At 51.1% G+C, this 24,754-nt stretch overlaps 1 protein-coding gene across 1 annotated transcript; it reads right to left on the bottom strand.

Annotated features, from left to right (window-relative positions):
• Positions 1-262: 262 nt before the first annotated feature.
• On the bottom strand, positions 263-24,344 carry ATP6V0D1 (ATPase H+ transporting V0 subunit d1). Its single transcript, XM_031615552.2, has 8 exons — positions 24,162-24,344; positions 18,646-18,817; positions 7,839-8,017; positions 5,671-5,750; positions 2,847-2,924; positions 2,147-2,323; positions 1,770-1,847; positions 263-1,342 (listed from the first exon to the last, which is right to left on the bottom strand). The coding sequence occupies exons 1-8, from the start codon at positions 24,292-24,294 to the stop codon at positions 1,181-1,183; spliced, it is 1,059 nt and encodes a 352-aa protein (XP_031471412.1). The 5' UTR covers positions 24,295-24,344; the 3' UTR covers positions 263-1,180.
• Between the last annotated feature and the right edge of the window lie 410 nt (positions 24,345-24,754).

The following is a 24,754-nucleotide window of genomic DNA, read 5'->3' as shown; positions in this document are numbered from 1 at the left end:
CATTTCTCAGCCACGTGGCAGCTCGTTGAGCACTGCTGGAGCCCTGCAGCCAGTGCAGGCCAGCCCCTGCCTCCCCATCCCATGCTCCGTATGCCCCCAGTGATGGCAGGGGCTGAGGCCGGGCTGTGGGTGCCGCAGAGCTCCGCACCGGATGAAATACGTGATTGTCACTTTTTAAATAAATCTGTTCTTGATAAGCCACTGGGCTCTGTGGTCTCATTCTGCCCTGTACTGGAGCATTCCAAGGTATAGGGCGCAGCAGGCTGTGCGGTAGGCAGATATTTATTGGTGTAGAGAGGGTGACAGGAGAACAGATACTCAGAGGTGACCGCAGCACAAAGCCAGGATGGAGCTGCTGCTGCTGGGAGCACCAGGCACGTGTTCCCCACCAGCACCCCCCCCAAACTGGGTGGACAGGACTCCAGCTCTGCCCTGGGATCTGGCCCATAGGGCGATGCAGTGCACAGCAGCGTCCCAACAGCTGGGGAGGACGCGGAGCTCCAAGCCACAAGCGTTTGCAGGGAGAAAGAAGCTCAGCTGGCTTCCAGAGCCTTTCCAAGCTCCAGCAGCTGATAGAGGAGCTTTTGAGGACACCAGCACTGGTGTGAATGCTGCTGGAGCTGGAGGAGCACTGCACATGTGCTCTGGCTCTGCCCTGGTGTTCCCACAGGCTCTGTCCCAGCTCTGGCTGGGTTTGCTTGGTCGCTCCCACAACACGGTTTTGCTACAGGGGGATGCAGGGATTACACAGCAGCACTGGCTATGCTACAAGTCACATTCAAACTAAACCTCACAGGGACAACACGGAGGAGGAAGCGTGCTCAGAGCCCTGACAGCAAGAACTACTGGCCAGGGCAGAGCTGCCGTGCTCCTTGCAGTGCTGGGAGGCAGCAAGCCCCAGGCTTGGCCAGGGGAAGCGCATACAGCAGATGAGTACAGTAACACAGGTACTATGGGTACACAACAGGAGGCGTCCCTCCCGCTGCACAGGGCCAAGCCTGTGCCACCAGCCCCTCTGGACCTCTCACTGCATACACAATCTAACGAGAATAATTTAACTAGCAACTGTACAGTTCCTGCCCCTGAGCCAGTTCAACACCCCTGGAGTAACTCAGGGAGCACGTAGAAGAGAGGCAAGGGTCCCTCTGGGCTCCAGGGGTTGGACAGGAGCAGAGCAGGGTTAGAAGATGGGAATGTAGTTGTCAATCTTGGTCCTGTGCCTCTGGGCGATGCACTCTGCGATCCACACGATGTTGCGGCACTCCTGCTCCTTCAGCTTCACAAAGGCATAGAAGACTCCAAAGTGGAACTGATTGAGGAATGCCAGCTTGTTCAGCTTCACCTGGGGAGGAAATGGCACATGTCCACCTCTGCTGGACTGTCCTCTGCCAGAAGCCAGCCCAGGGACGGATGGAGCAGCACTTTCCCAGAAGGCTCTGGGGTCTGACATGCAGAGGAGGAATTTATACCCTCAGATGCTGTGAGAACCCTCCTTTCCCACATAATTACACTCTCCTTTCACTTTTGGTGGACCTAACAGCAGCCCCAAATCTGACTGGCACACTGCTGTAAGCTTCTGGGTGACAAGGATTGAGCCTCATTCCCTCCTTGGAGGGTATGGCTAGCATCCTCTTCCTTCCCCCAAACTGTTCTTGCAAAGCATTGATATTCTGGAGCTCTACAAACAGGGCAGCAGTTGAGCCTGCTGCTTCCTTGAGCTTTTCAGAGGGCAGACATGCTTGCTGAGAAGTGTCTCAGGGCTCACTCACCTCATGCTCAAAGAACCTGTCTTCAAGGGTCTTGTCCCCAGGATTGCTGCCAGCCCCTTCAAACAGCAGCTTGTACTCCTGAGGGAAGATGTTACAAAAGGATAAATTCACACCCTGGTACCCTCCAAGCTCAGCAGCACTCCTGGGCCCCATGCACCAGAAACAGCAACTACACTGGGTCAGCAGAGAGCCTGCCCTGTGCACACACATGAGCACTGGCAAGTGCTGCTTCAGCACAGAGACACCAAGCTCTCTGACTCCAAGCAGCATAAGACAGGAAGTCCCTTCCTCATGCTGCCTATCCACAAGCTCCCCCAGCCCTGATGCACAGCAGATCCTGGCACCAGACCTCTGTGCCCTCACCCTAAAGCACTCACAGGGTAGTAGTCGGCGACATTTTTGACTTGTTCGTAGTCATCCGCTCTGGCCAACTGAGCCAACCCCTCGGGGTACAGCTTGCCACAGTGTGGGAACAGCTTTGCTCGGTCCTCCTTGGACAGCTCAGTGCCAAAGGAATTGATGGTGATGATGAAGGCCCTCCGGTCAGCTTCAAACTGTGGGAGAAAAGAGAGTTTCACCTTAGACTGCAGTGAGGTCAGCAGACACCGGTGCTGCTCTGAACGGAGCCACATCAGAGGGCAGCATGAGCAAGCCTGGCTCGCTGCCTGGGATGCACAGCCCTACATGTGTGGGCTCCTTGTACAGCCATTAGCTGATGCCTGGGGACTGTTGGGCTGAGGAAATCCCTACCCCAGGAACAAATCAAAGCACTGAGCGGAGCTTTAGGAGTGATTTTCTCCCACCTATTGCCCTTGAGCCCAGCACACCCACCAGCTGGCCTTGACACACTGACCGGCCACATGCAGAACAGTGCTGGTAGTTCTGCTTGTTGGATGGAGGTTGCCAGATGGGTCAGCACACGGCCAAGATGAGGCAACCAAGCCTGCCCAAAGTCACGTGCAGACAGTGTTCTTCTAGGTCAGGCTGCGCTGGGATGCTGACAAGGATCACCCTTAGTGCTGGTAGACAGGCTGAGCACAAAGCAATGGGTGCCCCTGCAGGGTCTTGCAGACCTACCTCCAGGATGGGGCACATGGCGTCTGCTGTGGTACCTCCCAGCGCCTTGCAAAACTTGTAGAAGGACTCCAGGTATGCCTGGAAGAGAGAGAGGAATGAGCATGTTTCCACACTGCTTCATTTACCACTCACAGGGCCGTTCAGACAGCAAGCAGGGACGCTCCCAGACACTTTATAACACAGCACAGGCACTCTCACCCCAAGTGAACTTGGATGCCAAGCCCACACAAGGGACAGTGCTTCCCCAGGAGCTGGAGACATGAAGAGCTGTGGTTTGCTTGGTTCAAGTGACTGGATGAGCTTACAGCAGGCAGAACACCAGGCACCAACATTCAAGCCTATTTTGCTCCTTTGAGTGGTCTAACTCCAAAGCATCCGCTCAAGTCTCACATGGTTTCCTGACCCTGCTCTGGCCTCTACAAACATGCCAAGCCACACAACCATAGCTGCAAGACCCAAGCTCAGAAAGGAGCGCTGTGTAAGCAGAGTTGAGAGATGAGACGGGACATCTGTGAAGGAAACCAGCCGTCCTCTGTAATTCTCTTCTCACACTGCAGCCGCCGGGTCTCCATCCCAACTGGAGCACTGCAGAAAGTATCAAGCTAGGCACAGCCATGCTGCCTCCAGGAAACGTAATCCTTTGTGGAGAGGTACCAGAATCCAGCTGGAGGATGACTGCATCCCCCAAGGGGAGCCGTGGATGCAGTGCAAGGCTAAAAGTGCTGTTCAGCAAAAAACTTGCTCAGAGGAGACCATCATGTGATAAAACACCTCCCCAGACAGAGTGCTGCAGACAGAACCGCGTAAAGGGATGGAAAAATAACGATGCTGAGACACCACAAATCTCTGCCTTGTCACAAGATGGACCACATCCTCGGCCTCTGCTCTAGGAAAGCACCTGGATGACTGCTTTCTGTAAATACAGTGCAAAAGGGCACTGCTGGGCCAGCACTACGCATCAAAGAGACACCGCTGCCAGCAGGCTGGAAATCCTCTTTGCCACTGCTGAAGCACAGAGAAGTGCAGAGCACTTGCCTGAAGGAAAGGAAGGCACAGACACCAAACTTTGCTTGAGGCTGGGTGAGAGGCTCGCTCACCAGTTCTGCCCTCCTCAGAGTTCACATGCAAACCACAGGCCCTGCAAATAGAGGAGGTGAGCTCAGATATCCAGCATTGCGTGAGGATCCAGCACCACGGACACCATGCAGACTGCAGGACGGCCCTGCTGGGTGCCCTCCCTGGGGCCCCTCACAGATGACAGCAATTTACAGGAAGCTCTCCAGAGTCCCGAAACCTGTATCCCTGAAATGGTGATGTGCTCACATTTAATAGTCTTTAATGGACTTTCACTTCCATGACGCAATTCAATTACCCTCTGCCTTCTGCTAGTCTTGTTTGTGCTTCACATTCAGGCTGATCTGTGGCCCTGTCCATCCTTGTTGTCTTGTTCAACATTACCATCACAATTCACTCCTCTTCCAGCTGAGGAATCCCAAACCTTCTTTGTAGGTTCCCATATGGAAGTACCCAAACCTTTACAGTGTCCTTCTTAGCAGCTTCTCCTGTTCCGCTGTTTGCATTCTGAGATGAGAAAGAGGAACTGGACCATAAAAAGGTGCAATGTGCAGCACAAACACACCGCAGATGCAGGCAGCAGCACAGTGATGTTTGTGCAGTTCTCACTGTTAAGAACCAACTGCTCAGGTTGATCACAACCCAAGATTTAATGTAGCAGTAGCAGCAGGGAATAAGGAGAGCCTCATAAGATCACCTCCTCGCGCCTCCCATGCATCACTTCACATTTATCCACAGTGATTTCTCTGCTGTATTTTAGTGTCCAGCCACAAAGTTCTTCCAGCAGGTTCCTATAGGCAGGCTGCCAGCAAAGGCCAGCAGCCAGCCAGCTGCGTTCCAGCACATCCACTTAAAGATGGGAAAACACAGAAGTAGTAGTGAAAATGATGATGCCAGTGTGCCTCCACTGCTGACTTCTCTCTGCTCTAAGAGCTGACCACTTAACTTCTAACTCCTGCTCCCTCTCTTTAGCACATTTCCATTCAAGAACCTCCCGAAGGGTTGATTATCAGTGAGATCCAGTTCCAGAGCAACGAGAGGCAGACATTCAGTTTGGGGGCAGCAAAAGCAGAATGCAAAGGAGCACCCAGCCTCAGCAAGGAGATGGGCAAGGTAGGGGCAGCTGGGACCCAAGCTGCCTGCTGCATGCTCACTCTGCTCCCAGCCTTTCCCCAGCTCCATACAGCGAGTTGCAAGGGTGCAGGTATTTATGCGTGCCAGCATACCTCCCTCCATTACAACAAAAGATCAGTACATGCCAGAGGCCACGTGCAGCTGGGCATGACTGCCGACGCGCAGCACCTTCTCCCCTCCCTTTGCCTTCTTCCCTTCATGCCTGACCTGCTCTCCACCTCTCCCAATGGGCCAAGGCTTCCTTGGGAAGCAGAGGTCACGCTGCCTGCTAGCTGGCTGTGACCAGTGCAAACAAGGCTGGCAGATACAATCTGCATCCCACCCTTAATCCAGAGAGCTGAGATGGAGCGATAGCCACAGCCTGCACATAAACACACGCTTTTATGCTGCCAGCTCAAACCAGACAGGGCCAGAAGAGGAGCCGACAGCTTCCCGTGCAAGCCTGAGACAAGGAGCAAATTTATTTTTGTATCTACTTTAAGGGGGAAATACCTTCTTCCCTTTATTTGAAGAAAGTCAGCCTCTCAGTTGGAGCTCCTGGCCAGACAGAGCTGCAGGCACACTAGGAATGAATACGGAAGCGAGCATCTCTTTCCCTTCCCAAAGTCTCAGTTACCTTATACAGCGTGTTTCGAATGATTTCAATGTTCATTTCGTCAAGATCCTGTTCAGATATGCAGTCTTGGAAGAAAGCAGCTGAAAGAGAACCACAGACACAGTTGGTGCTGCCCTGACCAGACCCACACCCACACACAGGGTGAGCCCTTGAAAACAGCAGACAGAAGCACAGGTTGTGTTGAACTGCTCTGGCCCTTGTCTTCAGTACCACCAAACTGCCATAACTCAAGTCTGGAAGACTGTTTTGATCCCTCAAGTCCTGCCATGCTGTCAACATCTCATTCTCAGCAGAAGTTCTCATCTCCAGCCCCCACCATCAGTGCCAGAGCAGCCCACATTTAAAAAAAGAAAAAACAGCAAACAAATCAACCCTAAACTGTTCCCAGATGCAGACTCTCAGAATTGACAAGGTAGCTTCCAAATTGCCTGCTACAGCAGGGAGACAGCAGTCCTGGTGTGCTTCTCCTTCCACCTCCAGCACCTTATGTGAGTTAAGGAGACGTGGGGATACGACAGCTCCTACAGCCTGGAAGCTTGGAGGGGATCAAGAGTCCTGAGCAGGGGATGACCTCCACAGAGGCCTCTCTGCTATGCTGCAGCAGCAGCAGAGGGCAATGCCACGTAGCTAGAGGAGTGCTGCTCACTATGGCTGGCAGAAATGAAACCAGAGAGTGCCAGGACTGGTTTTCACTGCAGGGCTCGCTGGCTAGCCTGAGACCAGTGGCTACTTCAGAGTAGCAGAGGAATGAGAACACAGCTATTTCAGTTCTTGGCCCTCCAATATCCCAAATTAGGCTAACAGCAAGACTTATTTTGCCCTGCTAACCTATGAAAGCCATTTGGGGTTAGGCATTCCTACCAAGCCACGTAGCTCAGGCACTGTTAGGAGATAGAGCTGCTGTTTCTTCGCGTGTGGTCACTGGAAGGAGTGCAAGTTAAACAACTGGAGCCTGCGTGCTTGCTTGTTTAGGCAACACTGCTACTCCCCACGTCCTTCTGCTGAAGAAATGCCACACTAGATGGTACACAGGCTCAAGGGCACAGCCAGGGCAAGGGTCTGAAGAACTTGGACCAGCCAGAGCAGGAGCAGGCAAAGAAGCAGACAAAGCTCACTCAGGGACAAGTGCACAAAGGCAAGAGGCAAAGACCCTCCTCTGCAACCTCCTCACCAGTGTAAAACAAGGCGAAGCTTTTAGGTCTCTGGGAGCTAATAATACCTTTGAAACACTTGGTTCTATCTTATTCCTGGAGTGGGAAGGTTCACGCTTACCCTTGAGGAGGATGCTCTTCCCACACACCACCCTTACAGCGGACTTGGCTCAGCTACAGGCAGTCTCCTACCTGGCAAGCCAAGCATACCATGCTCAGCTGTACTGGCACTGGCCTTGCTGCAGCAGTTCCATCCTTCTCTGAGGATGGAGAGGTGGCCAGACCCCTTTAGACACGTTCTTCCTTCTTTGCTGGGCTCTACGTGGCAAATCATTTTTCCATGACAACAACTCAATTTACCCCATTACTACAGCAAGCATTTTAGTTCCAAAAATGACGACTACCATCAAAGACAAAATGATGATTTAAGTGTTTTGTTCTTTCTAGCAACTCCAAAAAGAGTGATTAATCACTGACTCAGGCGTAGCTCATTACCTTTGCCCACAGATACTAACTTAGAAGGTCTCCTGTGACTACCTCTCCTACTACCGCAGAGTCTCCTGTGTTTTCTCCACAACCACTTCCTACACCTTTTATCTTTAAAGACCAGATCTGCCTGCCTGGCTGTTCACAGAACTGTTTTTACAGTGTCACATGCCTCCTGGTCAAGGCTTGTAGCCCTGTGACAGTGCCTCAGTGCAGGATCCTGCTATCCAAACAGTTTGCAAAGCTTTGGCATGGGTTTTTTTGTTGTTGCCATCTGCTTTTGGGAAGTTAGTATACAGATGGTTATAGTTAGTTAGACAGTAGAGATAGTAGCTCAGATAGTACCACTAGTTAGCTAGATAGTATAGAGAGAAGTGGTATAGATAGTAGTACAGATAGTATAGATAAAAGCTTGATCCAGAGTTAATTTCATTCATCTCAGAAGCTCAAGCCCAACCACCACAGGCACCAGAACCACAGTTGGGAATTACCCACTGCTTGGTCTTCCAGGGGAAAGGGACTTCTGCTCACCCAGGGGAGTGTCCACCAGGATGGCATTGTAGAGCTCTGCAGGTGTCTGCGCAATGTTCACAGCTTCCATCTGCTCAAAACTTCCCAGAGGGTGGCACTTGGGCACCAGTTCGGAGATGGAGCGCTGATGCAGAGTCCCAGTGATCAGCAGGATGACATTGTCAATCATGTAGCTGTACCTGCAGGGGTGAAAGAGGAAGCCTGTCACAAATAACACAACAGCAGCACCAGATCCTGTGAGCATCTCCAGGAAGATGTACCCTTCCCACAAAGAACAAGTGAGGCACCTCCTTAATGCCAAGTGCAGTCCCAAGCCCAGGCTTATGCTACAGCTCAGTGCATCACTTTGGTAGCTGCAACTGACCGTTGAGGAATATTAGATGGGAAGAGATTTCTGGAGGCTTTGGGCCAAACCTCCTGCTCCAAGCATGGCCAGCTCAGTGCTTTACCAAGCTGAATTAAGAGTCATTTCCAATGATGTGCATCTTACAACCTCCCTGGGGTTTCACTCTGTTGCACCTGACCATGCTCACTACAAGAAGTCATTGCTTTTATGATGGTATAATGCATCAGTGGACAAGAGAAGAGCCACTGATGTCATCTGGACTCCAGTAAGGTCTTAGGCATGATCTCCCACATCTTTCTCTCCCGAGTGGAAAGATATGGTGAGTAAGAAACTGGTTGACCCCAGAGAGGGGTCAATGTTCAGATGGAGATCAGTGCCGAGTGGTGTCCCCCAGGGGTCACATCTTCATCAATGACATCAACAGTGGAATCAAGTGCACCCTCAGCAAGTTGGTGGATGACCTCAAGCTGTGCGTCCAGGAGAACCTCATCAGATCCAACAGAGCCAAGTGCACAGCCTGCACCTGGGTCACAGCAACCCCCACTATCAGTGCAAGCTGTGGGATGCTTACATGATGGAGCACAGCCCTGTTGAAAAGGACATGGGGGACTGGTGGGTGGCAGCTGAACATGAGCCACTAGTGTGCCCCCTGATCCAAAGCTGCAAAGCCAGCAAGTCAGGGAGGGGATGTGTCCCTCTGCTCTGCACAGTGAGAGCTCACCTGGAGTGCTGCATCCAGATGTGGTGTCCTCAGTAGAGACATGGATGCTGCACAGGATAGTGCTGCTTCTAGAGGGGAGCTGTTCCCATTGCTCTCCCAGCATCGCCTGCTCTGCAGAGATCAGGTCACCAAAGTGTCAAAGGACCAGAGCAAAGAGGAATCTGCTGATAACCTGTCTCGAGCTCAGCTTTGGTGCCAACAGCACTGCTCCAACCTCACCAAGAGCATGGAGAAAGGGTCACATTCCTGCAGTTCCGCTCCCTTCTGAAAACAATGGGGCTGGCAGCTTTGGCACAACCTTTATTTATACCCTCCTGCAACCACACACAACTATTTCCACTCCTCACCAGCAGAGAAGGGGCAAAGATGCTAAAGGAGCAGGTCACTTAGAGTGCAGGAGCGTAGGTCACTTAGAGTGCAGGAGCGTAGGTCACTTAGAGTGCAGGAGCGTAGGTCACTTAGAGTGCAGGAGCGTGAAGCCCTAAGTCCTCAAACTCTAAAAGCTTAGCAGGCAGCTGGTGAGAAAAGTCCTGAAGAAGGTTGCTCTGAAACAGAGGACTGGGCCTCAATTCCAACACAGAATCATAGAATCACTCAGGTTGGAAAAGACCTTAAAGATCATTGAGCCCAACCACAACCTAACCATACTACCCTAACAAACCTCCTCTAAATCATGTCCCTGAGCACCACATCCAAACAGTTTTGGACATCTGAACACCAGAAGGGACTGTGTGAGTTTGAAGCAGGTGGGTGCTGAAGCATTGCAGCCAGTGGGGCAAGGTTGGCAGGACAGCAAGGCAACATGGGGATGCTGCTGCTCGTTGCATCTCTAAGCTAACAGCCACACGGCTGCTTCCCTTGGAAGCCCAGGTAGGACAGGTGAGCAGAGCCAGCCAAAGGCAAATGTCCACAGTTTTATTAGATAGGCTTACAAGCTCACAAATGTACTCAAGGGGAAGGCCCATGAACAAATCCACACTTTCATTCCTCAAACAGGTCTGCCCCTTTCTCCAGGCAGCAGGTAACGCTCCTCCGCCCATCAGCTCTGCACAGCACCCTTCTGATTGCAGGGATGTTCAGTCTAGAACTACAGCAGTCACACAGTATCAGGGCACTGGGAAACCTCCTGCTGCCCTTCAGTCTGCTGGGTCATTACCTGTCCTTCTGTTTGTGCAGCACTCACCATGGCTGCAATCTCCTGGCAGCAAGAAGTGCTCACTGGTAAGAATCATGGGTGAGTTCCCTGCAGCCCTCAGGCAAACACGAGCATCTTATTGGCTCATTGGATCCACATTCAGAGAAGGGATCCCCTCTGCAGGTGACATCACCACTTGCAAAGCAGAGGGAAATTTCACTTTTCAATTTCCACCGTGGTGGTGTTGCAAGAGCTGGAGCAGGACAAAGATCTTCCCACGGCTGCAGGGCAGGCAGACAGCAGCACACCCACATCACCCTTCCTGACAGTGAGCTAAGGGTGAATCCCATTTCCTTCAAACAAGCCCAGACTACACTTACTCAAATGCAGCCTCTGGTTCATCTCAGTCATTCTGGCTTAGTCAGTCACGGCAGTGAGGCAAGCCCTCCAGTGCCAGGGCAGCTGGAAGAGCCTCTTCCCATTTCTGGAAGGGGCAACACTTGCCAGTTCCCAACAAGAACGCATCTGCTTTCAGTAGCACAGCTGTACTAAAACCAGAGGAGAGGTCCTGGCCACTCCAGCATTTCCGCCCAGGCCCAGAGGATTAGACTGATTATGGTGGCAGCAGTTTTCCTAGAACCTCCTCCAACTCCTTGTTTAATAGAGCAGCCTTTGTCATCGTTCTCCCCATCTCCTATCAGGTTCTTACCAGCTTCATTACATTCCTGCCACGAGCTGTTATCTGCATCTGCAAAGGCTGGAAGATCAGCCAGAGCTCCACGTATAGTCACATCCTGCCTCGCTCTGCCCTTCTCTCACTACACCCAGGTGTGGTGTTACACCAGAAACTCACATTCACAGAAACGCAGCGCTGGCTGATTCCTAGAAGCAGCACTCACATCTCACACTGCAGCAGAATTTCTTATTTGGGGACAGGAAGGAGTCATCAAGTTCAGAAGCACTGCTCTCAGCAGGAGATGCTGGCCTGCAGCTTGGATGAGCACCTAGTAGAAATGAGGAGGGCAGCACCCATGCGATAGCTGCGTACAGGTAACATAACAGTGTGTGTTCTCCTCCTTTTGGATTTCTTTCAGTACAATCACAGATTAGCAGGAGATACAGGAAAGACTGCGATGGCTTTCCAAAGGAGCACATAAAATGCATGAAAGCTCCTCACGTGGGGCACTGACAGCCTGAAGGCACCAGGGTACAGCCCTGCAAGGCAGCAACCCCAAAGCAGGCACAGCTTTGCCCTCCCCCACTTTCTAATCTAATCATAAAGAGTCATTGTCCTGCAGCAGATAGGTTGGTTTTTTATTGCTTTCTGCTCCGGGATACTAAAGAAGCCGTAAACAATACTGCAAGTGGTCACAAAGCATGACTAATGAACCCAACACTGCATGACCTGCGTTTCTCAGGGATCCTCTGAGAGCCCTGCCAAGCTGTGGTTTAACAGCTGCTTGCTGAGGGGTCATGAGGACAGCCCTGCACAGGAGGCAGCGGGCTGATAGTGGGGCAGGGCAGCTGGGTGCTCTGCTCACACCGGTGTCCCCATTACCAGACCTCCACCTCAAAGGGAGATCATAGAATCACAGAATGGCCTGGGTTGCAAAGGAGCACAGTGCTCATCCAGTTCCAACCCCCTGCTGTGTGCAGGTCACCAACCAGCAGATCAGGCTGCCCAGAGCCACATCCAGCCTGGCCTTGAATGCCTGCAGGGATGGGGCATCCACAGCCTCCTTGGGCAACCTGTTCCAGTGCCTCACCACCCTCTGTGTGGAAAAACTTCATCCTAATATCCAACCTAAACCTCCCCTGTCTCAGTTTAAAACCATTCCCCCTGTCCTATCACTATCCACCCTCACAAACAGCCGTTCCCCCTCCTGCTTATACACTCCCTTCAAGTACTGGAAGGCCACAATGAGGTCTACCCAGAGCCTTCTCTTCTGGGGAGATGCTGGGGATGCTGACCACAGACCTCCTGTGCTCTCCTATGTGCAGTAATCTGTGGCTGCAGATGCTGAGTGTTTGCTTTGAGATAAAAGAGGGGAAACTCCAGCAGGATCAGAGGAGTGCTCTGAACCCTGTGCAAATTCCAGAGACAGCCTTAAATGACAAATGAAGTGGCATTGGCTGCAGTCATTCTTGTGTTTAGAGCGGCTCACCCAGTTCACGCACTTAGGGCTGAAGATGTGAGCAAGGTGCTGGCATGTAAAGCACAGGGTTGCCACTCTCTGAGCTCTGAAGTGAGGAAAGGAACGCCCAGAGGAGCAGTAGCTGACATAGAGCAGTGCTGACAGCTGAGAGGCTGGCACATGGAGCACATCACTGCGAACTAATTGCCCTGCTGTGGAAAGGAAAAGGGACCTCACAAAGACCTCAACACTTCACTGAGGCTCTGCTGGAGTAATAGACAGCAAATGAACTGAATTAAATCCTCAGGTCCCATTTTCAGCTCAATGACAAATCAGCCTGTGGGCTGGAAGCATCGCCTGCTGCGCTGCTGAACTCAGTGGGCAGGGCAGGGAGCAGGCAGTGTGGACACATGCTGACCTCTCCCTGTCTTTCCTACCCTCACACCATCGAAACCACACGTAAGTGGTCACTTCGCAGACCTGCCAAAGAGAAAGCTGAGAACGTTATGGTTGCCACCACAAAATGGGAGCTCAGCCAGAAAGTGAGTGCTCTGCTAACCTTAGATCAATGGGACCATTTCACAGCAAAGAGGTATAACTTCACAGCACTACAGAGCCTTTCACATTCGAGCATCCAGAAATGCTCTCAGCATTAGTCTATATTTAGCTCCATGTGATTATTACCATCTCTTGAGACACTGAGTTCAGTTTCCTAGCGGCATCATCCAGCAACCTGTAAGCAGTCATACAGCATAAGCCGCATTAAAGCCTAATGAGCAGAAAAAAAAACCCTTCAGAAGCACTCCAGTGTTGAGGTTTCACAAATGCACGTCGCACTCTAGATGCGTGCCACCTCCTTGAGACATCATGGATGTTTTGAATGCCAAGCAGCCTCATACAAGAGGCTCTGGTTTCTTAAGCCTGATGCCTTAAGCTTGACCTCAGAACTTGAGAAACATTAGGCTGGTCTGCTGGGCTGAACCCTGGCACCACACTGTTCCTAGGAGACTTTAGCATTAATCACAGTTTAAGCATTGACCAGGGACATCTAATCATGCTGCTCACACATAAACTTTGCTAAAGCCAAATGGAAAACAAAGGCTGCTAACAGTGGAAGACCTTGAGAATTGTTTCAGTGAAGAAGCAAAGCACAATCACGTGGATTCAGGAGTGTCCAGTGAATGCTCATCCAATTAAACGCACCGCATGCACGCAAGCTGCCTTCTGGAATAGCCACAGCCATGCATAAATCCACCAGGGGAGCATGGATAACTCTGTAACATACTCCTTCCCCACTCTGTTTTAATGCCACTAGCAGACACACTGTGCAGCTGCAGAGGAAGGGGTGGTGAGATGAAACACAAGGCAAGCATGAGAACAACTAGAGGGACTCAGCTGTAAGCAAAGCCAGTGAGGACAGGGCTGAGTCCATGCCTGCCCCTGGATGAAGCAAACCAGCGTGGATGCAGTCACCCAGGAACAGTACGTTCCCCCCCAGTCAGCTCCAGTCTGCCTGTGAGGGCCATCCTCATGGCCACAGAGCTTCATTAGGAAGAAATGTCCTTAATTACAACTGGAACTTATTGCTACATTTTGCTGCCTCCAGTGAGAACACCCTGCTAGCATGTCAGATCAGTAGCGTGACTCAGCGTGCTTGCCTGGCACCGTGCTGACACTTCCCAAGCCAAGAAGAGCACTGGTCAGTTGAAGCAGGGTTCCAGTTTAAAGGAACTGGTGAAAGGAAGTGCCTCCAGGTGCAGCAGGGAATAAAGCACATTGTGATATGCAGCAAAATCTGCCTTTCAGAGAGCACACTGCCCTTTCCGAAGGGGACACCCATGGTCATGCTGTTTTGAAAGATGACTCCTGCAGCCACCACCAGTTATCTTTGCAGACATTGGTTCTGGGAAACAGGCACGAGCTCTGTATCCTTTGAGTAAGCATGGGAACAGACGCAGTTCCAATGCCACCATCCAGAGGCTTCGAGCCTGTGATCATTTCCAGACCATTAGCTCTATGCCCTCTCGTTTTGAATGTTGCACAATCCCTCCAAGAACTTGGCTTATCAGTTCAACTTTGCACTCTCTGCAAACAGGGAAGCTGTTTGTCAGGAACCTGTGCTTCTCTGCCAAAACCATCTCTGCCAGAAGAGGCTCATAAACCTTTTATTGCAGGATCCCCAGCTGCTACGGTAATTTTTGCTTCCCGATCTCACCATCACGAAGGTCTCAACAAATAAACAGCATCGTGCAGTTTTAACCGCAGAAGCAGTGGGAAAAGAAACTTCAGATTGCTGCATGCACCCCAACAGACTGTCAGCACCTAATGTAAAGCTCCTGGAGTTCTTTCTTCTGAAAGAAAGGGCTTCGAAAGGATGCAGTCATATTTTGTAACCTCACACAGCTATGCCAGCATGCACACTGTAGTACATTTAGAACAAAGCAGGCAGCTTCCTACTCCAGAGGAGAGTAGGAAGACTTGAGTCTTCAGCTCAAGTAGCAATTGAAACAGTTTGGCTCTAGAAAAGCACTGCCATTAAGATTAAGTTTCAACTCAAAGCCAGGCAGTAGAAACTAGATCCAGCCAGTGCAGGGAGAGGCAGAGCAGGAAAGGGTCACAGAGAAGGTACTAGAAGGAAGTGTCAGCTACAAAAAGGCATGTGCAAGTGGAAAAGGTACACGAAGCCTCGTCAAAAACAGGTCCTGTGACCGCAAAAACATACCAACAGCCAAGTTCCCAGGGACATCCTCAGGGCAACCATGTTCCCAAGGTCTAGCAGACTGGGGAGGTAAAGACAAATGATGTCTGAGTCCATCCTCTGCAGACAGGTGTGATCACGGACCTGGAAGACGTGTTCAGATCCAGCTCCACCCCAGGCCTTGCTCCTACGTGGGCTCAGAGCTGGCACCAGCAGCCTGGCCATGAGGCAGAGCCCTTCCTTGCCCAGCAGCTGCCAAAGCCCTCAGGTGAGGCTGCTGTGAAATCAGGCTTTCCCAAGCAGGGAAAATACTACAGTAGTAAGGGGAAAAAAAAAAAAAAAAGAAAAACACTCTTCCCAACTCCACTGGAAAAAAAAAAACCCTACAGCTGACAATCCAATCAGGCTACAGCTGGCTAGAGCTCAGAGTAATAGCACAAAGGACAGATAGGAATCCTATCTAAACTACATAGAGAAGCACTGGAAAGAAAGAGCCAGGACATGGCACACAGCAGGCTGGCACAAAGAACAAAGCCTTTACAGAAAGGCAGGGCAGCACATCACCGAGAAGAACCTAAAACCCACTTCCATCCCACAAGTCAATATGTGCTTGTTGAAATCAGGAAGTGGGTTTTGCTGTTTCAAGTACACTTAATACCTGTTTGTTGCTGCCCTACAGCATGTCACTCCGTTCCCTCAGCCAAACAGACAATTATTTGTGCTAGAGCAAAGAAGCTAGCAGCCAGCTTGTGCCCATCAGTCAGACCCACTGAGGTCGGCTGAACGGCACAGGGAAGCAGCAGTCGTGCTGTGAGGAGCTGCACAGCAAGGCACAGAGCTAGCAGGTGTTTCACAGGGACTGGGGCAGGCTCTGATTTCCCTCACCGCGATACGCAGCGGCATGCGACGCTACCACTTGAACAAACAAAAGGGAAATCAGCCAAGTAACAATGCACCACTTGCCACAGAAGAGATCCTGGAGAGGACTGGAGCCAGGAAAGAGTCACAGTGATGCCAGGAGAGGAGCACACCAAGACAGAAACCAGCAATGGCAAGCAGCCCTGCAAATAACAACCTTGCACTTGCGGTTGCTGCATCGCTGCGTTCTTGGCTCAGTATGCTTTTAAACACTCTCCTTTCTCCTAAGCTTTGCAGGGAGGTCAGCTCTGCCCACTCTGAGAGGTGCCCCTTCTTAGCCCTGGCACTACTGCACAGGGCACAGGCAGCACAGGGCTGGAGTGCCACCTCCCGGCGAGCTGCAGACAGCACTGCCTCAGCTGTGAGGACAGCACACCTAAAAAGCATCCTGCACTGAAAAGTGCATTTCAGAGCTGTACCAAATATGCCACAAAACATCTCCCATTTTAAGCCTGACACAACTCCTACAGTCCCACCCTACATCAGAAAATCTATGGTTTGCAACCCATCACACCTCTCTCAAGCCATTCCCAGTGAACTCACTCTTCCCTCCAGCAGGAACCAGTCCCACTCAAAACCTTCCACATCTTTCTACCATTTTCTATCCCACTTCAGCCTGTGAAGTTTTAGCACACAGTCACATTCAGTTACACAGACCCATTGCTCTGACCACCTCGTGTCTTGCTGGCACTGAGCTGTCTAGCAGGAGCAGTCTCTGTCCAACACTCATTACCTACCCTGGAAAAAAAGGAATGGGAAATGTTTAAAAGGCAAATCATCTCATTGTGTACACCTGTGTGGTCACAGAGCAGATTGAGTGATACCGCCTTGTCTTGAGGTCACCCAGGTCAGGTGGTGACACAGCATCCCTGCCACATGCATGGGCACAATGTTCCCAGCACTGCCAAAATCTTTTGGCTCCATATTTCTATGATGTCCCCACAAACAAAGCAGTGTGAGATGGAGGACACATGGCATAAGGAGGCACTGCCTCCCTCTGAACTGAGCCATTTGCCACTCCAGATACTTGGGACGTGCATGGGAAGCTCTGTGCTGACAGAGCTACAGCTCTGAAGCTCCTGCCCCCTGCCTCAAATCAACACTGTTTTACTCACTGAATATATCAGGATTATCAACAGAAGCTATCAAGACTTGCTGGGCAAAAACACTAGTATCCTGCTCCTTGAGTTTTCCTGGCCTCGTTCACCTATGGTTACTTGTCTGTAGCATCACTAGAAGTTACTGAAGTTTTCAATGTCTAAAGGAGCTCAAGAAAGAATTCTTTAACAGGTGCTATTGTGACAAAACAAGGAGACATGGGTTCAAACTAAAAGAAGGGAGACTTAGGTCAGAGATGAGGAAGAAGTTCTTTACACTTAGGATGGTGAGGCAGTGGCACAGGCTGCACAGAGAGCTGGTGCTGCCCCATCCCTGCAGGCAGCCAAGGTCAGGGAACAGGGCTGTGAGCACTGATGGAGCTGTGGGTGTTCCTGCTCAGTTCAGGCAGTGCGAGCAGATGGCCTTTAAGGTCCATTCCAACACAAACCATTCTACAATTATTAGAGGTTCTAAGAGACAGACAGCCACCTTGGAGCAGCTGAAGCTGTTAACATATTCTGTTTCATTAACACTGCATACCCACAGGAGATCTCTCCATCATGGTGCACCAGAAATATAACTGAGTGCTTGGACTCCAAGTACAAAATGCTCCCTGAGAGGGTGGAGACGCTTCCTGGAGGCAGAGAGCTGCATTCTGCTTCCTCCAGGCAGTGCTGAAGACAATGCCATTAAGAAAAAAAAAAGAGCTGTGAGTAAAAAGAGATGAGAGCAAAGACAATTTGAGGAAGAAACATTCTGTACCAAATGGGAGCAATGCATTTAAGATGAGATTATGCAGTAGGTGAGATATGTAGATATCATCTGCACAGAGCTGTGTTTTGCTCTAGACAGCTCATCAAAACTGGGGAGACAGAAGCAGAACAAGATCAAACGTAAATCAAGCTGAGTGTGAACACCAGTTTTAAAGCTAAGTCATACAAATGCTGCTAAGAACCAGCCTGTCACATGACACATGGTGACCTAAAAAGTGCTTCCACCACTGCCAGTGCTGCTGCAAGGTGAGGCCTTTGCCATGTCTTGCTGATGTGCTGCTCCGTATCTGGAGCCAGCTTTAGAGCCAGGTGTGTAAGAAAAAGCTACATCTTAGAAACCTCAAAAGGCTTAAAAAGATGGGCAACTTCAGCACAGTGACCCAGAAAATTACAGCTGTGAGGCACTGGGTTTGATAAATGAGATAATGGTACTGTCCAGACACAGCAAGGATACAAGAGGAGGAATTTACAAGGATGCTTTGCTGTTTCAAGCCTTTACATCAGCTGACCCAGCTGTGGAACTGCGCACACAAGAGCCCAGTGTCTTTTCATGCACCAACAAAGGCTGCTCCAGCCCTGCTGCACACTCCAGGCCCTCCCTTTCCTTAGCAATTGGATCCCACCGAGCTAGCTGAGGAAACAGATCAGTGAAAGATTAACCCTAAATGAGAAGATCTGTTCCATTTTGGTCAGCTCAGCTTCCTCTACCAATTTATGATGGAGTCAGGCACAGGACTACAGCCAGCAGGGTGGGATGGAAGGATCCCTGCTGAAGAGTCAGAACTCGCACACAGCTGCTGTCATGCACAGGTCGAAAACCCAGGAAAAAAAATCAGCACCGGGGACAAGAGTAAATGCCTGGGCTAGCAGAGCCAGAACCAGTTCAGCAGCAAAGGCAGGTAAATGTGCAGAAAGTCAGACTGAGAGCCCCCAAGGCTGGAAGGACAAGGTTTTAAGCACTGCTCATGAACAGCTGTACTCACGTGATAAAGTCCAGAAAGCTTGCCAGGGGCTCGTATGCGTGGTTCCTCATGTGACGGAACTCCACCACCATCTTCTCCTTCAGCTTGTCATCGATGACAGAGACAGTGAGCGGGGAGGCTTCGTTAGCCAGGAAGTTCCCATAGTCTGTGCTCTGGAGGTGCAGCTTCAAGTCTGGAAAAGAAAGCACAGTTCCACTCCACAGGGTTTCTGCTAGGGGACTCAGGAGGTTTGATGAGCTGTACCTAAGGAAGGTCGTGTTCAGTGCTTCCCTGACTGGGAGGCAGGAGGCATCTGAAATGTTTTCAGAGCCAAAAAGAAGCAGGCAACAACCCTAAAATCATAAAGTAGCCAGATCACTGCATCATCAAGTGGATCCTACTAATTGCGTGGGTGAAGGTAAGTCAGGCATTCAGAGGTAGAGAGGAGCTGAAGACAGAGCCCACTTAAACACACCCCATACAGCAGGCATTCCCTGCCCTGGATGGAGGAACAAGACTAGAAACCTTCCCCTTCCTTTACAAGCTGAAGAAAGCTTTGTTCCCCCCAGTGCCCTCTCTATAGGTCAGGTGCACAACCATGCCGTGGTTCTGGACAAGCAACTACAACTTGCTGGGCTCTGTCAAGACAAAAAGCCCTATTTGAGCCAAATGCAACTAAACATCTCTGTGGAAAAACTGAATCCAGAGCTCAGGAACGTCTCACAATCCCGTCTCTCGCAGCATGACTAGCTGTGCTGGTACATGATGTTCATCTCCCTTCAGCTTCACCCCAAGGGCCAGCGAGGCAAGCATCCTCCCCAGGACTCGAGGCCTTTATGGGGAAAAGAGAAGAGCTGGAAGAGTTTAGCCAAACCAGATGTGAATGCACCGTCCAGAGAAAACAAACAGCAATCATCAAGAAGAGAAATAAATAAATAAACCAAGGCACTTCTCCCTGCTTCCTCTGATGCAAATCCTCAACGCTGCAGGGTGAGCAGGATACACCTTACATATATGGCACATGCTAAAAGATACGTACACATGCTGTGAGTCAAGCCTAGCTGGAGGAGTCTGCTCTTTTGACACCACATCCAGCTACAGGCAGAAGCTGGACAGCATTTTGGATGCTGAGTTCCAAGCTGAGCTGTACTGCGCAGCGTGACACTGGCTTCATCCAGAGGGGCAGCAGGGTCAGACAGCTTTCACGCAGATTTCAATTCTTTGGGGTATTTCCAATGGGATCCAGCAAGACATTTCTGACCCAGTGCTTTTCAGCTAGGAGGACGTTACCACTGCTGAGTCTCACAGGAAACAGATTGTGGTTACAGAGGGGGGAAAGAAAGGCCAGGCACTTAATAGCACTCCATTCTGTTGTGTTTCTCAGCCGTTTCCAGGAGAGTTTAGTACTCCATTTACTTTTAATAAGGAATCCTGGATGCAGCAGAGAGCTCCTTGCCCAACAACACGCAACATGGTTGAAGCAAAGCAGAAACTTCACCCAGATTTCTGCTCTCCAGACACGGTTAACAGCTGTGCTTTATTCTACCAGACACTATGAACTCCTGAGATGGGGAAAAACATAGTCTGGATAACTGTGACAGTGAAGTTTTCAATATCATCAGAGAGTCAAACACCCTAAAACTGGATTACACCCAAACCCAGAATGACCTTCAGCTCAGATTAGCACACGTGGAATTGTTATTGATGACAATCAGTAGCATCTGTCATTGCTCAGATCCCCCATGAAAGCTGAGTCTGTGCAAGTGTCCCAAGACTTTGTGTTGCATCCATTGAGGAGCTTGGAGAAAAGGCAGCTACTGCACATCCTATCAGTTCTTATTTCAATGGGGACACTTCCAAAGTGCTCAGCTCTGACACGCAGCTCCAGTTCCTACCTTCCACACTGCAAGAATCCACCTTGCTGTCTGCTTACCTGATGCCAGAGAGCCACCACCAGGGACTAATGGACTAAAAAGGGCAGCTTGATGCACACCAGGCTTTGCTTGGACAGTGCCACCACCCACAGCTCAGAACAGACCCCCACCAACTGCTTTCTGTCTGCTCAGAAGGGGCTGCCCCCACAACAGAGCACAAGAGCCAGCACGAGGCCATGTAACTGGAACAGGGTCCATGTTTATATAACACTTGGAAACAGCTTCTACAGGGAAGGCCAGCCACAAGCTACAGGAACTGACCTCCTCTGCATCTCTCAGCATCCAAGCGGACAGAACTTGTTTTCCAAAAACTGGACTGGATTTACAAACCCTGACTCAAAGCATCCCCCCAGCACAAGGCTCAGGCTCTCCCAAAGCTCAGCCCCCAGCACAGCTCAGACCTGGCAGCAGCAGCAGCAATTGCCTGAGATCTCCTCTGCTGTGTGTCGGCAGCCCAGGGCTTGCTGTCGAGAGGTATGCATGCCTGTTCCAGCATTTCTCCCAGTGGTTCATGCACTTTGAGAACAGACTGAACCAGCATTTGGCAAGGGAGCTCCTGAATTACCACGCTGCTTTTGTTCTCTCCCCCACCAAGCTGGTTAAACCATGGCCAGGTCACAGCTCCCAGAAAGCTGCTCCACGCAAGAGCACACAGCACAATGGAGCCTCATCCTCTTGCTGTGTATTCATGACAGCAGTACTTGAGATGGCCATGCTGTGTAATTCCAGCAGCCACCTCTCAGCTCAGGCACTCCCAAATTGATGCTGCATATACAAAAATTAAAATTTGCTTTGCCACCTCCCAGGCCTAAGGTAGCAAAGTAACAGAGGGAGGAATTGTGCAGCAGCCTGCAGAGCAGCTCGTCACCCACATCTCCTTCAGAAGGCTGCAGCTTTTGCTGCTCCCTGCGTCGCTTCTTTTTATGAGGTGGTTATAACCACCTCAAATGCTTCTGAAATGGATTCTCTGAAATCTGACTCGAGGAATGCCCAAAGATCATTCATTTTCTGCAGAATTTAAGATCTTTTCTGTGGTTGCACCACACCAGTAGCAGTAAGGTGCCACCTCTACTCTGCTGCCAGCCAGCAAGGTACACCACACCAAAACTAGACACAGAGCAGCGACTTCTGCAGCCCTTTCCCCATCACCTTTAGCTCTTCAGCTTCTGATGGAGAGGCTGCCAGCACAGGCTGCACAGAGAAGCAGTGGTGCCCCATTCCTGCAGACACCGAAGGTCAGGCTGGATGGGGCTCTGAGCACTTGACAGAGATGTGGGTGTCCCTGCTCATTGCAGGGGATGGGACTAGATGACCTTTAAGAGTATCTCCTGACTCAAACGATTCTATGATTCCTACAGAGGCATGGCTGTCAAATGCTATCAGCAGTTTAATATCCTGCAGAGCAGTTACCAGACCTCTAAAAGGCTATGGCAGCTTCTAGGAGCTGGAGACAGCACAGTACCCTTCTGACAGCAGGAATCTAGGTGAATCATAAGCTTGGCTAGCCAAGGCAGATTCTGCACAGCAGATCTGAGCTTGCACAAGGGAGGCAGAGGAAAACAGCTCCAAGTCCTTCACTGACACCTTGTGTCAGAAGCAGGAATCGGTTGCAGCAGGCTCCAAGCATACCCAGCAGAGGTACCCAGTGCACGGGGACCTGAATGAGGAATCACCAAAGCATCAGGACTTCTGGTGCTGAAACAAAGGATTAAACATATTCTTGATTTCCAGAGAAAGCTTAAGCCAAAACAGCTGTTATGCCCTCCCTCTGATTCTGGTCGTGTTTCCCAGCCCTTTATAAAGCCAGCCTGATAGCACTGAGCTATACGGCTCCTCAGGCAGCAGCAAGCTGTCTCAGCAGGAAGCAAGAGTTTTAATCAGCTTACTTTGCTATCAGACTGGGAGAGCTACAAAGGATCATGCAGAAAAGCATGATGTCCCCTGTCCAGCAGCATTGAGCTGTCAGCTTGAGTCCTAACACAGAGGAGTTGATTCTTCCCTAGGCAGCACCAGGACAGCGTCAGCTCTTTGGGATTTCCCCATAGCAGAGATGACCATTTGCTGCAGGACTGGGAGGACATTCTGCAGAACTGGTGTCACACCAAGAAGAGGCAATGAAGGCAGAACAGGAAAACAGATGAGAGCACAGGACTATTTTGTGCCTAACTACTCATTTTGGCTACCAATAACCTGTCACTACATAGATTCAGTGCAAACAGAATTCAGGCTGCCCAAGGAGGTTGTGGATGCCCCATCCCTGGAGGCATTCAAAGCCAGGCTGGATGTGGCTTTGGGCAACCTGGTCTGGTGGTTGGTGACCCTGCACATAGCAGGAGGTTGAAACTCGATGATCATTGTGGTCCTTTTCAACCCAGGCCATTCTATGATTCTGTGAATTCACATTAAAGCCTTCAGCACACAGAAAACTGGTGGTAAGACAGCAAGATCAGAACCATGAGGACAGAGGAGAGAAACTGTCTGACCACAGACCTACATGAGTGATCACGAGCAAGATTCCTTTGAAGGAAAAGCCTTCAGCAGGAGCACATCAGGCAGGAATACAGAAAGCAAAGCAGAGGAGGAACCGGAAGAGCAGAGAACTCAGAACAGCCCTTATGGTTCAAGAACAGCAGCAACCACCACAGAGCTGTCTGGAGGAGACAGTAACAAAACCAGAGCAATGATATGGGAAATCCAAATTGACTCATTTCAACTGCAGAAAATGCCACTCCGAGGGAGAGATGGGTTTACACAACTTGGTTCAGAATGCAAAAAGGGGGAAGGGAAAAAAAAAGAAGCTGCAAATACAGAAAGACCCCAAAGAGGAAGAAGCCTGCAGTGATAAAGTTCAGAGCTTGCTGACACTGCTGACCAGCAGGAACATTTCCCAGAAACTTCTTTCAGGCCTTAGGCAATCTGATCTGATAGGGCAGCCAGCCCACAGTTGGGGGCAGCCATTCCATGATTCTAATTACACTCCTATTGACAAAAACCAAAAACAAACAACAGACACCTTGGCACATGTTCCAACCTATCTCTACAAGCTGGTTTTGGCCCTCATGATTTAGAAGTGGGTTGTTGATCCAGGCTTCTAACATGTCTGAGTGACAAACATCCAATGGGGCAGTAGCACAGAGGAGCTGCACAGCACAGACTGGTCAGGAGGAGCTGATTGAAGGCGACAAGCAACGTAAAACCATCCCAGGTTTGTACACACCGATCAATAAGGAAGACAGCAGCTGAAGCAGGATCAGCCCAAAGCTCACAGGGGAAGGGCAGTCCCCATCCGAGCTTACCAAGCTCTGCGGTGCCGGTTTGGTTTGAACACGAGAGAAAAAAAACCACCTCCAAATACCTGCCGGTACCTCCTGCGTGCTGCCTGCTCCTGTCAGAAGCTAACCGCACACCTCAGGCAGGGATCAGGCTACGCCAAGCACCTCATTTATAGCAACAAGGTATCAAACAGGTTTCCTGGCGTGGAAACGCACAGCAATGCCGGACACAACCCCAAACTCGCCGTCAGCCCCTCACAGCAGGCCCTCCCCTCAGCCCTCGGCCGTGAAGGGGCGGGGGCTCCGCCCGGCCCGGCGCTCCCCCGCTCACCCTCGAGGCTCTCGCACTGCACCAGGTTGACGTAGTCGCCCTGCCGCAGCACGCCGGCCTTAAAGCCGCGCACCAAACCCTCCAGGTAGCCGTTATCCACGTTGAAGTAGAGCTCCGGGAAGCACGACATCATGGCGGCGGCTGCGGGACCGGCGGCGCCTCACGTGACCCGGCGCTCACGTGACGCAGCTGTCAATGCCCCACTTCCGGTTCCGGCGGGCTCTGCGCGGGCGGGAAGGGCTGAGGCGGTGTGAGGGAGGGCGCCGCCATCATCCCTCAGTGCGGGGTTGGTGCTGAGAGCACCCTGCCCTGAGCGCTCGGCCGTGACTTTAAGGCTTTTCACGCTGCCGTGACCCCCCTCCCCAGCTGTGCTCGCTGCCATCTCGGAGTGTTTGAGCTGTTTGGGTGGGGGAATGCCCTGTGGTGAGGGGGGAGAGCGTGCAGAGGAGGCCCAGAGGGCGGGAGCGTCCTGTGAAGAAAGGCTGAGGGAGCTGGGCTTGTTCACGCTGAGGAAGAGAAGGCTGTGGGGACACCTCATTGTGGCCTTCCTGTACTTGAGGGAAGCTTACAAGCAGGAGGGGGGCTGGCTTTTT

Source organism: Phasianus colchicus, chromosome 13 (assembly GCF_987193195.1).
Source record: "Phasianus colchicus chromosome 13, bPhaCol1.hap1.1, whole genome shotgun sequence".
Classification (NCBI taxonomy): Eukaryota; Metazoa; Chordata; class Aves; order Galliformes; family Phasianidae; genus Phasianus; species Phasianus colchicus.
The sequence above is the reverse complement of the archived record's forward strand: the minus strand, read 5'-3'. Positions and strand labels throughout refer to the sequence as shown.

Coding starts and splice junctions, on each gene's coding strand:
- ATP6V0D1 (XM_031615552.2), bottom strand. CDS start 24,294: ATGATGTCGTGCTTCCCGGAGCTCTACTTCAACGTGGATAACGGCTAC. Junction 8,018..18,645: donor AGCTTTCTGGACTTTATCAC/GTGAGTACAGCT, acceptor TCACCCCTGCAG/GTACAGCTACATGATTGACA. Junction 2,324..2,846: donor CCATGTGCCCCATCCTGGAG/GTAGGTCTGCAA, acceptor TTTCTCCCACAG/TTTGAAGCTGACCGGAGGGC.